General features: G+C 42.1%; 1 protein-coding gene across 2 annotated transcripts; it reads left to right on the top strand.

Moving 5' to 3' along the window:
• Positions 1–2,838: 2,838 nt before the first annotated feature.
• Positions 2,839–4,695, top strand: LOC114433158 (myoblast determination protein 1 homolog). 2 transcript variants are annotated; one of them, XM_028401532.1, is made up of 4 exons: positions 2,839–2,919; positions 3,037–3,610; positions 3,869–3,941; positions 4,201–4,695. In XM_028401532.1, the coding sequence occupies exons 2-4, from the start codon at positions 3,065–3,067 to the stop codon at positions 4,398–4,400; spliced, it is 819 nt and encodes a 272-aa protein (XP_028257333.1). In that variant the 5' UTR covers positions 2,839–2,919; positions 3,037–3,064; the 3' UTR covers positions 4,401–4,695. The 2 variants fall into 2 exon arrangements, with proteins under 2 accessions (XP_028257333.1, XP_028257332.1); XM_028401531.1 differs by having other exon boundaries at positions 2,859–3,610.
• The last annotated feature ends 10,378 nt before the right edge of the window (positions 4,696–15,073 follow it).

Below are 15,073 nucleotides of genomic sequence, written 5' to 3'. Positions count from 1 at the left end.
CAGAGCTGTACAGGGATTTAATTTATAGCCAAGATTTTACAAACACACAGGTCCAGAAAGTGAACCAACATTTGAGGTTTATAAAATTAAAAAAATTAAAACACAATTTGTTCATTATATAGAATATTTGCCCTTCTTATGTTGTGTTATTTTTCATCAAAGCTGCTGAATAATTACTGAAATCTGGACTTTTCTTCACCCCTTTGGCTGCCCTGAGCACTCATACCGTAACACTTGTTATAAAAGTGCATCTGAAGTTCTGGCTTGATCAAGCTTTTTCCTATGCGGGCCAACTTTACTGCACTAAAACCTCCACATACATCACAGATACTGTTCTAATGACGGGAACAATCACTCCTCCCATCATCCACCCACACAAACAAGCAGTGATCAGGACAGAGTGGAGCGCTCTGGTGTTTTACGGTATATACGAAGTGCAACAGAATTTTTATTACAATACTGAGGTGACCACAGTGATAGCTATACTGCTTTGGTAACATCTCATTTGGGGGACTGATGATGTTAAATCAGCTTCACTATAACGTGGTGAAATTTAAATACAACATTTGTGGAGCTTCTTTATCTGGCAGACCTCCAGGATGTCGTCTCTCTTGTTGCAGATATAGGTTCATATCTTAATAAAAACCTCAGTTTTGTGGCAAAACCTCTTAAACCTGCATGTAAGGTTTCCTAGGAAACCAGCTCAAAATGAAAGCAGTTATATTATTGATCATTTCCTTCAGGAGAGGCCATAGAATGCCTGAACAGCAGTAGACATTATACTGTGCCTGATACTGTGTATAGTACTGTTCAGACTTGCAGCTTTACTAGTAAGCTGAACCCTGCACACCTCCCACACATCCAAGATAAGTGCACATATGATGGTGAAAGATGGGAAGAAGTCTGGAGGAGTGCTCTTCTCAGACATCACACTCCTTCACATGTGAGGAGGATTTGGATGAAGTGGGGAGGAGGAGTGATGCCCGTGTTTCACAGAGATTCTCTGAATGCAGGTTTTCATTGTGAATATGTGACACAAACATACAAAGCGTGCACGCTGTGTGTGCGCCTGCTGGTTCCTGCCAGCTTTGTCTCTGGGCCTTTGATTGCAGGTTGGAGGTGTGAGAGTCGGGGTTCTGCAGCAGCTAGAAGGGCAGCCGTCTTAGATTTCACGAGCTGCTAAATTTAACGCTGTGCTTTCCCATTAAGCTGCGACGTGAGCCACTCTGTCACCCACACACTGCAGCTTTATACCTCTGCAGACACACAAAATGTCACCTTTACAAGACAACAAAAACACAAACGTGTAAACACGCGTGTATGACGACAAATAAACACAAACAAAGCAAACAAACCTATGCTTCAGTCAACAAGCTACTAAATATGTTATTTACACATAAAGGATTTGTGATTTGATATATAACTTATTTTATATAAGGCTTATTTTTTGCTGTAAAGATTGAATTAAATTTGTTGATAAAAATGTAAAGAAGTTTAAAAATAATCAACAAATAAACATGAGTTTCAGGTCCTGTGCAGGACACATGTGAGTAACACAGGAGTAAAACAGATGACCACCTGTTCACCTGTTTAGACAAACTGTCCTAAAGTGATGACCATCACACACACACACACACACACACACACACACACACACACACACACACACACACACACACACACACACAGTGTGGGGGGGAGGGGCCTCCCCAGATCAGTGACCTGACGACTGTGTGACATTACGACCTGCTCAGCAGGACGCAGGCTGAAGCTCTGTGTCACTCTGATTTAACCACGGATCCCGTTCTATGATCGTCACTTAGAGGAAAATGATCTAAAAGGAACAAACAGCCATAAATAGATCATAAATATATACCTTTATAGTATAAATGCACTGCTATCATTGTTAATCTGACTTAAACTGTCAAAAATCTGAGAAAATGATTTTGTAAAATGGATTTAATCCAACACATCAGACTCCATCTTGTCACTGTAGTTTGTACTGTGGTTTGGTTGGCTTTAGGAATCTCTTCTTCTTCTTCTTCTCCTGAGATCCATCACTAACTCAACACAACACAAATCCATCTGGTCAGACTTTAGGTTCTGTGCTAGCAGCTGAACCACCAGCGGTTCTGTCCACTTATGGTCCTGTGAGGACGTGTCTTCAGTTCTGTGTGTCTCTGTGGACGATGAGAAGAAGCAAACAACAAGAACACTTGGTATCTCTGCTGTAAAGTTGGACATATTAACATGAAAGTTTATAATAAGTGGGGACAGACTCACTTTGAAAGTCTGCCTCATGTGGCCACTTGGGGCACTGCAGTTTTTGGCACTTTTCTGCTTCAATCCTAGGACGAGGACTTGCTTTGTTAAAACAAACACACAAAGGTCTACACAATGATACAATAATGAAAAGGCACTAGGCATTTCACCAGGCACAACTTTTAACCCTTGATGTATTCACTCCGTCCTGATTATTGTTGATTATTATCATGCAGTAGCTGAGAAACAACAGCCTGATGCTGCACATGCTCAGTCCATAACCAGTCTTTTAACTTTGCATGTGTGTGTGTACACTGTTTTTAATGTATATTAGTGTGTGTTTATATGATTATTGTGCAGAACAGCAGCTGAAAGCACATGTTGTCTCACTTAAGGAGAACTGAATGATTTGTAAAGATGTTTTTTATTGCTTCCACTTTGCTGCTGAGTTTTACCTAAATGACTTCATGTCACACACACACACACACACACACACACACACACACACACACACAACACACGCCTCCCAGATCATTGGTGACTTACACCACAGCCCCGCCCCCACACTGACTCCTTTATAAAGCCAGCCAGGGGAGCTGAGGTTACACAGACTGGCCCTTTAAACACACAGTCAGCTCTTTTCAGTCTTTAGATCAGGTCAGAGACTTTTCAGAGACATTTTTGTCCCCTTGTCTCTCTCTGTCTTAGGTCAGTGTGGACTCTTTTGGACAGATATTTCATTGAAAGAATCTTTTTTCATTTTTTTTGCTGCAGTCAGGAATCTTTCTCTCCGCAGAGGCCGATGGATCTGTCAGACTTTCCCTTCCCTCTCTCCTCGGCCGATGAACTCTATGACCCCTGCTTCAGCACCACAGACCTGAACTTCTTCGATGACCTGGACACTCGGCTGCTGCAGGCAGGCCTGCTGAAGTCAGAGGACCATCTTCACCACCACGTCCCTATTGCAGAGGAGGAGGAAGAGGAGGAGGAGGACCAGCACGTGCGGGCCCCTGGGGGCCCCCACCAGGCGGGGCACTGCCTGCTGTGGGCCTGCAAAGCCTGCAAGAGGAAGACAACGCACGCAGACCGGAGGAAAGCGGCGACCATGCGGGAGAGGAGACGCCTCAGCAAAGTCAACGATGCATTTGAGACGCTGAAGCGCTGCACGGCCTCCAACCCAAACCAGCGCCTGCCCAAAGTGGAGATCCTCCGCAACGCCATCAGCTACATCGAGTCCCTGCAGGCGCTGCTGAGGGGCGGCCAGGACCAGGGCTTCTACACACAGCTGGAGCACTACAGCGGGGACTCAGCCGCCTCCAGCCCCCGCTCCAACTGCTCCGATGGCACGGTGAGTCTGCCGACAGCTGAACAGTTCATGTGCCGTCTCGTGAAATGTGAGGAATGTGTTGGGATATTTATTTTTGGACACAGTAATTCATTTCAATGAAAGGAGTCTCCCAAATGCAAGTAGAGCTAATAACCCCCAGATAAATGTCCCGAGACAGCCACTGCTGTTCAGATCCTTCTGATGATTTATTTTGTTTCATTTTATGTGATTTGATTGTTTAAATTTAAATGAGTAAATTTAAGTTGTCTGTGTTTTCAGATGGATTTTATCTCTCCGTGCTCATCCAGAAGTGAAAACAGTGATTCGTCCTATTGTGGCCAGACAGCAGAGGGTGAGCGTCTGTCCATGTTCATTCTCTAACAGGCCTGCAAACATCTAAAATCCCTCATTTATGTCTCTGATCTGCACTAACACCCCTAAAAAGGGACAGTTCACAGTGTTTTGTGAAACTTTCTCAGCCTTACGCTGCTTAAACTGTCAAAAAACAACAACTAATTGCTCACAACAAGCTGGTTTTTAGAATATAATGAATCGTATATAATCTTATTTCTGATTAAAAACATTAACAGTTGTCTGTTTCTTTTCTACAGATTGCAGCAGCAGTAAAACTTCGCTCATTTCCAGTTTGGACTGTCTGTCCAGCATCGTGGAGCGGATCAGCAGCAGCAGAGACTTGGCTCTGGCGCCCCCTGGAGACAGCGTGGTCCCCAGGGGCCCTGGATCACCTCACTGCAGCCCTGCTGTCTCCAGTCCGCCTGCAGAACCAAACAGCATGTACGAGCCGCTCTGAGGACTTCTGCTCCACAAACACTTTTTACAGGGATGGACAGAGACAACAATATTCCTGAAAACATATTTTCAGTTTTCCTGTAGTCTGAGTTTCTTCAGCTCATCCTGCTGGTGACCTGCAGCGGTCTGATCGCTCCCAGCAGATGAAAAAACTGCTGATGATGACTGAGGACCACTTGTCTGTGATTCAGAGCCTGTACATACAACACATTCAAAGAGATGCTGACGTTGTTGTGTAATTTGTTTCTATATTATTTATGAATTGATGCAGTTTTAATAAAGAAATATTTATATTATGACACAAAGTTTAATCATCTCATGGCTGTCTATGTTTTAACATGGTGGCAAATTTAATATTGAATGTCCATCCATCCATCCATCTTCAGTCTTCAATCCACCTGTCAATCTCCCGCTCCATTTTTCCCTCACTTGTGAACGAGACCCCGAGATACACAAACTCCTCCACTTGGGGCAGGAGTTCTCCTCCCACCCAAGGAGGACAAGGCACTTTTTTCAGGCCGAGAACCATGGCCTCAGACTTGGAGATGCTGATTCTCATCCCTTCACACTCGGCTCCAGTGCACACTGAAGGTCCTAGTTCGACAAAGCCAATAATATTCAATAATATTGAATATTCTGAGAAAAAAAAACTCTGTCAGGTCACCTTATTTTGAAAGTTTGATTATTTCCTGTTTTATTTTGTAGCACTGACGCTCCTCTCGTTTCAGGTGTCTTGTCTTCCTCCTCCTCGTGTGCTCCTCCCTAATGTGTCTCATCTGTGTCTCATCGTCTCCCTCCCCCTGATGTCGTCCTCTGTATGCCTCCGTGCTCCTTTGTCCACCTGTCCTCCCGTCCTCCTCAGGATTACGTCTCATCGTTTGGTTGGTTTTGATTTCATTTTTTCTCTTTGCCTTAGTGTCCGTGTCTCTGGTGGCATCATGCAGAGACACTAATTTTAGTAACTCTTCATGCACTTCAAATGAATTGTCAATAGTCCTCGCAAAAATCAGTAGCTGGCTTACATCCATCACATCAGTACTCTCATCCAAGGCCAATGAGAAGTACTTGCAGCCGTGCATTACTTGTTTCAGCTTTCCTTCGATATGATCGTGAATGTCAAAAACTCTGCAAGTCACAAGAGCCACATCTCTTCACACGTTCGCCATCTGTCAATGGTTTCTTTGCTTTGGCAAGCTCAAGTGCAACAGCAGACGATGCCTTGAGAGCAGACTCCTGTGTGGTTGTGGCTCTGGTACTTTTGATCTGAGGTGGGCTACAATGGCCGCCCTGGCAGCCGCGGCGTACTTCTCATATTTAACTTTGTGCAAGGTGTTGTGGTGGCGACTTATGTTGAATTCCTTCATGGCTGACAGTGTTTCTAGGCATGGGTTTGCCTTTAAACTCTATGAACAGATAATCTGTTTCCCACTTTGCTTAAAATGCACGATCTTCCTGGTCAGTTTTTCTTTTGGCGCCACCGCTGGCGGCCATGGCTCCACCTGTCTTCCTCGCTGAAGGCCATCGCATATTGTTCGCATTAGTGTTGGAAAGTTTGGCTGTTTTTACTGAATCAGTTTTTTTACTCTCGAACACTAATTTAAAGGAATGTGTTGGTGAGGCATTTCGTTCATTTTTACAGAAGGTGGCGCTGTATCCCTCTTGTTGGCAATTCTCAAACACTATATACTGAAGTAACAAGATGATGGATTATTAATACTCTTGACTGCAAGAAAAGTGGATTTGTGTGTTCCAGGTTCCTTGTGTATGATACATATTTTTTGTAACATGAAGAGTGGATGTGTTGAGTTTCAGTAATTATTTCCCCATATTTCAGCACAGTGAGTCAGATACAGGAGTGCATCATAATCAAGGACTTGTTTAACTTTATTTATCATTCAGAGGCTTTTGGAGACTTTTGTTAAATGTAATGATCATTTATTATTATGCATCCATTTTTTAATGTTACCAAGTTCATGTTTGAGTTTCATTTTTGTTTATGACTTTAAGACAAAGAAAAAGGTGTGGAGATTGATGGTACCATCACTCTGATCAATATCAAGCATCACTCTGAATGTGTGGTACCAGTATATATTTCCATCATCACACAGAGACAGGTGGAGGTCAGTGTTTGTTACAGGTGGAGCTCATTCTGCTGCTTCCACCAATCAGGAACAGGAGAAGTTTAAGAAAAGCTGAACTTCATCTGTCCAGGATCATCCAGAACAAGAAGATCCATCAGTGCAGTTTTTACAGGAGCTCGGTGGTTAGGAGCTCATTTCACTGCTTCTAAGACAAAAACATGTTCTGACATGAATCACAGTCAGTGATTCAAATGAAAGTGAAACATCATCAACATTTAAAGCACAAAGTTGAAGCTGCTGTCACTTCCAAACACTCTGCTTCTACACACAGCACAGACTCACTGAGGAACCAGTTAGGCACACACGCTCAAACCTAAATCCAGCATAGAGAGGTTCAGTGAAAGTGGTGTTGAAGGTGTGGATGTGCCTCCGTGCGTCAGAGCAGACGCTGTGTAGAAGGACAGAGTGCCAGCAGGCCAGTCCACATACACTGCTACTCTGCCAGAGGCAGGGGAGAAGCTATTTGTTTTTCTGTTATTGTGCCAGACAGTGTAAACAGGATCAAAAACACCACCATTATAGCACTCCAGACTCCAGGACTGATTGTTTCTTCCAAACATGGAGTCATCACTGTTTCCTTTCCTTCTGATTCCTCTGTAACTCACTGCTATCTCAACAAATCCTCTACACTGGAACTCCCAGTAACAGCGACCAGTCAGAACATTTCTACACAGCAGCTGAGGCAACCAGTCGAATCTGTCTGGATGATAAGGATATGGCTGCTTCTCCTCCACATATGTCACCTTCCTGTTGTTGTCAGACAGTTTGAGGTTTGTGTTCAATGAGTTTGTGTCGACTTCAAGATGACAGAAACCTGATGGAGAGAAAAAGACACAGCTGCAGTTTATCATCTGACACATCTGATGGCTTCATTCTGTCTTTACTGACTGATGTGTTCATTCATACAAAGTTTATCATCAGACTGTCACTAATGTTTGAATGAAGACAGCTGTTCAAACACAAACTGGACTTTTGCAGCAATGTGCGTAAAGACAGAAACACATTTCTAACATCAGAAGAACAACAGCATCACCGATATCATTGGATAAAGAGCATCATAGAAAAGCTCCTTCACCCCCCTGCTGCGGTGAACGCCACACACCAGTTCTTCCTCTGCCATCACACTGCCTGTTTGTAATGTAGCCTTTACAGCAGTACTTCTGAGTGCCATAAAAAACCATTTGATTCAGCCATAGGTAGCTGGGACTGCATTGGTCTAGACCTAACTATTTAACATATTGGAACTCTGTAGACACTTGCTGTACTGTGTTGTATTATATTGTATGTACATCATGTAGCCTTATATGTAGCTTTTATTACTTCTGTTTTGAAGGCACTTTGTAGAGATCTACAGCAGTCTCACCTTCAGCATGAGGATGAGACAAAGTCTGAGTTGAAGGTCCAGTGTTAGTTTTCCTGATGTCATCCAGTTTCTGCTGCAGGTCCTTCCTGGGGATCTCCCCTAAAATCCTCCAGGTGACCTGCACCGCCTCAGGAATTCCATATGTCTCCTTCATCACGGTCACAGTCTCCAGCCTGTCTTCCTTTTGCAGGCGGCATGTTTTGATTGGTGCGTGGCCCTCTAGCCAGTCGGACTGCTGCAGAATCCAGTTGAACATTTTGAACTCTTCATCTGTCAGATCTTGCAGAATGTTCAAAAGGTCCACCGACGTCATCACAGCTTCCTGGAAAAGTCAGAGGACATCAGCAGCAGCAGCATGTGTGAGACACAAAGTCAGATTAGCTTGCAGACAACAAGATGTTGTTTTTGTACAAACAGATTATCTTCAACGTGTCAGATGAGTAACAGGGGCACAGATAAAGATGTTGACGAGGGTACTCAGGAAACACAAGTGACATTGTAGACACTGAGGACATCGTCAAATGTCTCACACCGCTGAAAAAAACATGGTGCTGTGTGATGAATCGTTGATGAATCATCATTCCTCTCATAAAGGCATTCTGATTCTGATTGTGTCCCTGAAACACTTGATGCAAGAGAGCACGGTGCGATGTGATGAAGACTTGAACACCATCGCCCAAATGAAGAAAGCCATTGAAAGACTTACCAGAGTGATACCAAGAAGAAAGAGTTTCTCAAGAGAGCAGTGCTGGACCCTCACTTCTGGGTACTGCCCCCACCTGAATGACAGCAAAAGGGAGGATGTTTTCAACAGTGGTGGAGGAAGTACTGAAGCTTGGTACTTAAAGGTAGGGTAGGAGATTTTGAAAACTCAGTGAGTCAGCCAGATTTCAAAAGTAAACACACGCCCCTTTCTCTTGGAGCTCACACTGAAGCCACGCCTCCCAATCACATGGACGTGCATTACCTGAAGACGAGCTGCGGTCTGTGACTTCGGCCATCATGCACGTACCTCTCTGGTGCACGCAGAGTGGGAAGAGAGTGACAACCAGCCAATACTCCGTGCAGGGTCCACCCGGAGGATTGGCTGATGTTTTTAGTGTTTTATAGCTTCCACAGATGATTCACATTCTTCGTTTTAAAGCGAAACTGCCGAACTAATTTGTTGCTATTGGAAAGAGAAGTTACACTAATTTAACAAAAAGTGCATCAGAATGAAATCTCCTACCCTACCTTTAAAATTAAAATGGACAATGTGTAGTTAATTTACATTTTCAGCACAGACATCTTTGAAATGTACCCAGAAGCAGCTATGGACAGGTCTGTGTGTCATGAGGCAGGCTGTGGGCATCAAGTGAACAGAGAGGCTGCTGATAACAAACAGGCATTCAGCATGTTTACTGTGTCAGTGTTCCTGCTGTAGATTCATGTTATGATTCATGTTCATCAGACATTAATGGATGGACCTGTGTTAGCAGACAGCAGCTAACTAGTTAGCTAACTGAGCCAGAGCACCGGCATCATGACTGAGGCTCATTATAGAAACACAGCTGGCAGTGTGACACCACCTCCATGCAGAGTCTGACCTCACATCAGTCCAGCACAGCTGTATGAACATAATTGTATACATAAATGTACTTGTAACTACAGACATTTTAAAATTTGTAGTGGAGTAGAAAATACAGATAACAGCTGCTAAATGTAATGGAGTAAAAGTATAAAGTATGCACTATTATTTTTACTTAAGTAAAGTATAAATACATAAAAATTTACTTAAGTACAGTAATGAAGTACGAATACCTAGTTACATTCCACCACTGGTTTTCAACAAGGTAAAGATGACAGCAACAAGGTATTTATCTTCTTGGTGCTCACAGCTGGGGTCGAAGCAGCGATGGACTTCTCTCTCACTGTCCACTTGTCCGCTTAAGTGGTAGAGAGGCAACGCAGAGCAATACTCACTGCCAAGTGAAACCTATTTTTTCCACTCCTGGGCACATTGTAAATGTCCAGCAATCCCAGTTTCTACCTGTTCACATTTTCTCATAGAAAAACCTCAGAATGAGTGAGTGAGTAATGAAACTGAAAGTGGGTGATTCAGAAAGTGAGCTAACATTGAGCTGCGCTAGTGATCTACTTTATGTTCTGATATTTTTGTCATGATTTGGTTATTTGTGGTTTGGTTGTTCTCTTGTTTTTTGAGTTAATTCTTAGTTTTCTAGTCATTTTAGGTTTCTTTGGGTTATTTCTTTGTGAAGTTACTTTGGTTCTGTCCTGTTTCCTGTTTTATTTTGAAAGTCCTGTCTCCCTTGTGTTTGTCTGTGTGTTGCTTCCCCTGTGTTCCCGCCCTAATGTGTTTCACCTGCGTCTTGGTCATTGTATAAGTCCTGTGTCCCCCTTTGTCTGTGCCGGATCGTCTCGTCACCCTCAGTGTCACTTTCTGTGTTTCCCGTGGTTTGTAAGTTTTGAATTGTTTCTTCTTTGGGTTTTCTTGCTATCCTGCCTGCATCCTGAGTCATTCCTCAGTAACTGACGATTTTCCTCTTGTTACTTGATAATACTATGACACATCTTTAATTTTGTACCGTACCATGAGTTTTTAATATTTTTACATCAGTACAATATTGCAATAAATATTGTACTGTGGAGGTATAATGATATTATCGTATTTGGGAGATTTTGGTATTGTTACATTTTGATGAAGATTCTCAGTCATCCAGGTCATCATACGTAGAGAAGATTGAAGCAAGGCGTCTGGACTTGTAGAGTTTTCTAACCTTCACACATGGAGGAGGGAAGACCACTCACTGCCACAGCAGGACACCCAGGACAAATGGGTAAAGAACCTTTCAGACAGACAACTGAGCCAGCCGGAAAAAGACGTGTTGGCCAAAGGACTGAACTCCTGACACCACTGGTAGGTGACACACCACATCACATTCACAACTCACAGGACTTTGTGAACAAGGTGGAGAAGATCCAAATGGACCCAGATGACACCATGGTCTCATTTGATGTCACCTCCTTGTTCACCTGCATCCCTACATCAGAAGCCACAGAGATGGTAAGGACTTGCCTCACACAAGACAGCACACTCAAGGAGAGAACCAACCTAACGCCAGACCACATCTGTGACCTGCTGGACCTCTGCCTGACCACCACTTATTTCCAGTACAATGGGAACTTTTACAGACAGAAGCACGGCTGTGCGATGGGATCACCTTTGTCTCCTATTGTGGCCAACCTCTACATGGAAGAAGTGGAGAGAAGAGCCCTGAGTTCCTATCCTGGAACCACCCCCACCCACTGGTTTAGATATGTGGATGACACCTGGGTCAAAATCAAGACTAACGAAGTGGAACGGTTCACAGAACACATCAACGCAGTGGATAACAACATCAAGTTCACTCGCGAGGACACCAAGGACAACAATCTGGCCTTCTTGGACTGCACAGTACATATTGAGGACAGGAGCCTCAATGTGGAAGTGTACAGGAAACCCACACATTTGGTTTGATTCACACCACCCACTTGAACACAAACTTGGAGTCATCAGGACCCTGCAGCACAGAGCACAAACTGTACCCACCAGCTCAGAGGGGAAGAAGAAGGAGCAACACCACATCAGGAAGGCCCTGCAAACATGTGGCTACCCGAAGTGGGCACTCATCAAAGCCACAAAAACAAGACCCCCCAACAACAAGAAGAAGGACAACACCAGGCGGAGAAAGAACATCTCCATTCCATATGTGTCAGGAGTATCAGAGAAACTCTGCAGGATCTTCAACAACCATGACATCCTGGTCCATTTCAAACCTATGACAACACTGAGACAGAGACTGGTTCACCCGAAGGATAAGATTCCCAGGGAGAAACACAGCAATGTGATATATGCAGTCCAGTGCAGTGAGGAATGCTCTGATCTGTACATTGGAGAAACTAAACAACCACTCCACAGGAGAATGGCTCAGCACAGGAGAGCCACCTCCTCAGGACAAGACTCAGCTGTTCACCTCCACCTCAAAGACAAAGGACACTCCTTTGAGGACAACAACGTTCACATTTTAGACAGGGAGGAAAGGTGGTATGAAAGAGGAGTTAAGGAAGCCATCTATGTTAAGCTGGAAAAACCTTCCCTTAACAGAGGTGGTGGCCTCAGACATCATCTTTCTACCACATACAATGCAGTGATTCCATCCATTCCCAGGAAGTTTACACATACTCACAGTAAGAACAAAGGGCTGTCAATCAGTCCCCCTCCGGCAGTTTCATAGTCGTTAGCCAGTCGTTAGACACACCTGGCCCAGTCAGCCAGAACATCACAGGTAAGTATGGAAACATTTAGTGCTATTGTTTGTAAGTTTTTTAAAGTTTTACCCAGACCCACCCACTGAGGTCTGTAACCACATATAAACCATGTTTCCCCACCAAACAGTTAGAACTGATGAAGCTGCTTGGATGAGCAGCGAAACGTCTTCTAGAAAACTCTACAAGTCCAGACGCCTTGCTTCAATCTTCTCTACGTATTGTTACATTCCTACTTTTGATTAATTAATCAGCATGTGGTCATGAATGGGTTAACAGTAGATTAAACGGATATGTGCAGTGGCATCCAGCTGTCAGACCAGTTCTGACACTCCCTGCATTTCTCACTGATCATATGAACTGAGAGTTGTGTTCTACAGTCGGCTGTGACTCCAAAAGAAAAGCACTACAAGTAAACACAACTTGTTCTGAAACGACAGTTCATCTGCTATAAAAGTCAAAGATGAAAGGGAAAGCAGCCAATCAGCAGCAGAAACATCTGTACAGTACCATCAGTCAGTGATGCAGCACAGTGTGATCAGACATGTAGAGATTTCTCTGGAAGGACTCTCACCTGCTGAATCACTTCAGATGGACTTACAGACACTTTCCGCCTTCATGTGTGGAGAAAAAGCTGCTCCTGGTCCCTCCTCAGTCCTGCTGCCTGACACAATCTGATCAGAGGATGCCGTCACGTCCTCACAACTTCACAGTCTGAACACATCAGTGACGTCAGAACCGGTCAAACAAGTGTCTGAAAGACATTTCCTGATGCACTTCTACTGTCTTTATCAAGTTTTAAGATCAGTAAAGAAGACAGCCGAATGTCTTTTTTTCTTTGTATAGATGTGTATTGCTTAATAGGCCAAAAAAAACAATGTGATCACCTCATAAGCATTGTTGGTTGTTGACGTCAGACATTATCCATATATTCTCCTGAGCTGCTTCTGTCACGACCTGGTGTTTATTTATGGTTTAGTTTTCCTTTGGGTTTTTAGTTTAATCTGTGTTTAGTTATTGTTAATTTCCTGTTGTTCTAGTGTTTTGTTTAGTTGTGTCTTGTGCTTCCTGTTTTACTTTGATAATCCTGCAGTATTTTTTTCATGAAACTCACTGTGGTGATAGAGGAGACCGTCTTTATCAATAATCCAGTGAATTATTAGCTGTATCTTATATGGATTATTTATAGTGAATATTTAAAAATGTGCATATTTTTCGAAAATTCAGATTTTAGTGCCAATTCAACCTTCCATGTCTCCATAATCCTGCAGTGTTTTTTCATGAAACTCACTGTGGAGAGAGAGGAGACCCTTTTTATCAATAATCCAGTGAAATGTCAGCTGTATCTTTCATGGATTATTTATAGTGATTTTTTAAAAATGCACATATTTTTCGAAAATTCAGATTTCTGTGCCAATTTAACCTTCCATGTCTCCATAATCCTGCAGTATTTTTTTATGAAACTCACTGTGGTGATAGAGGAGAGCGTCTTCATCAATAATCCAGTGAAATATCAGCTATAGCATTTATGGATGATTTATAGTGATTTTTAAAAATGCACATATTTTGCAAAAATTCAGATTTCTGTGCCAATTCAACCTTCCATGTCTCCATAATCCTGCAGTGTTTTTTCATGAAACTCACTGTGGAGATAGAGGAGGCCCTTTTTATTAATAATCCAGTGAATTATTAGCTGTAGCTGTTATGAATTATTTAAAGTGAATTTTTGAAAATTCACATATTTTTGAAAAATTCAGATTTTAGTGCCAATTCAACTTCCATGTCTCCATAATCCTGCAGTATTTTTTCTTTATCAATAATCCAGTGAAATATCAGCTGTATCTTTCATGGATTATTTATAGTGATTTTTTAAAAATGCACATATTTTTCGAAAATTCAGATTTCTGTGCCAATTCAACCTTCCATGTCTCCATAATCCTGCATTATTTTTTTATGAAACTCACTGTGGTGATAGAGGAGACCTTCTTTATCAATAATCCAGTGAAATGTCAGCTGTATCTTTCATGGATTATTTATAGTGATTTTTTAAAAATGTGCATATTTTTCGAAAATTCAGATTTCTGTGCCAATTCAACCTTCCATGTCTCCATAATCCTGCAGTATTTTTTATGAAACCCACTGTGGTGATAGAGGAGACCTTATTTATCAATAATCCAGTGAATTATTAGCTGTATCTTATATGGATTATTTATAGTGAATATTTAAAAATGTGCATATTTTTCGAAAATTCAGATTTTAGTGCCAATTCAACCTTCCATGTCTCCATAATCCTGCAGTGTTTTTTTCATGAAACTCACTGTGGAGATAGAGGAGACCCTTTTTTATCAATAATCCAGTGAAATGTCAGCTGTATCTTTCATGGATTATTTATAGTGATTTTTAAAAAATGCACATATTTTTCGAAAATTCAGATTTCTGTGCCAATTCAACCTTCCATGTCTCCATAATCCTGCAGTATTTTTTCATGAAACTCACTGTGGTGATAGAGGAGACCTTCTTTATCAATAATCCAGTGAATTATTAGCTGTAGCTTTTATGGATGATTTATAGTGATGTTTTAAAAATGCACATATTTTGCAAAAATTCAGATTTCTGTGCCAATTCAACCTTCCATGTCTCCATAATCCTGTAATATTTTTTCATGAAACTCACTGTGGTGATAGAGGAGACCTTTTTTTATCAATAATCCAGTGAATTATTAGCTGTATCTTATATGGATTATTTATAGTGAATATTTAAAAATGTGCATATTTTTCGAAAATTCTTACAGCTATATAAGGATTATTTATAGTGAATATTTAAAAATGTGCATATTTTTCGAAAATTCAGATTTTAGTGCCAATT

The sequence above is a fragment of the Parambassis ranga genome, chromosome 3 (genome assembly GCF_900634625.1).
Source record: "Parambassis ranga chromosome 3, fParRan2.1, whole genome shotgun sequence".
In the NCBI taxonomy this organism is placed as follows: Eukaryota; Metazoa; Chordata; class Actinopteri; family Ambassidae; genus Parambassis; species Parambassis ranga.
The sequence above is the reverse complement of the archived record's forward strand: the minus strand, read 5'-3'. Positions and strand labels throughout refer to the sequence as shown.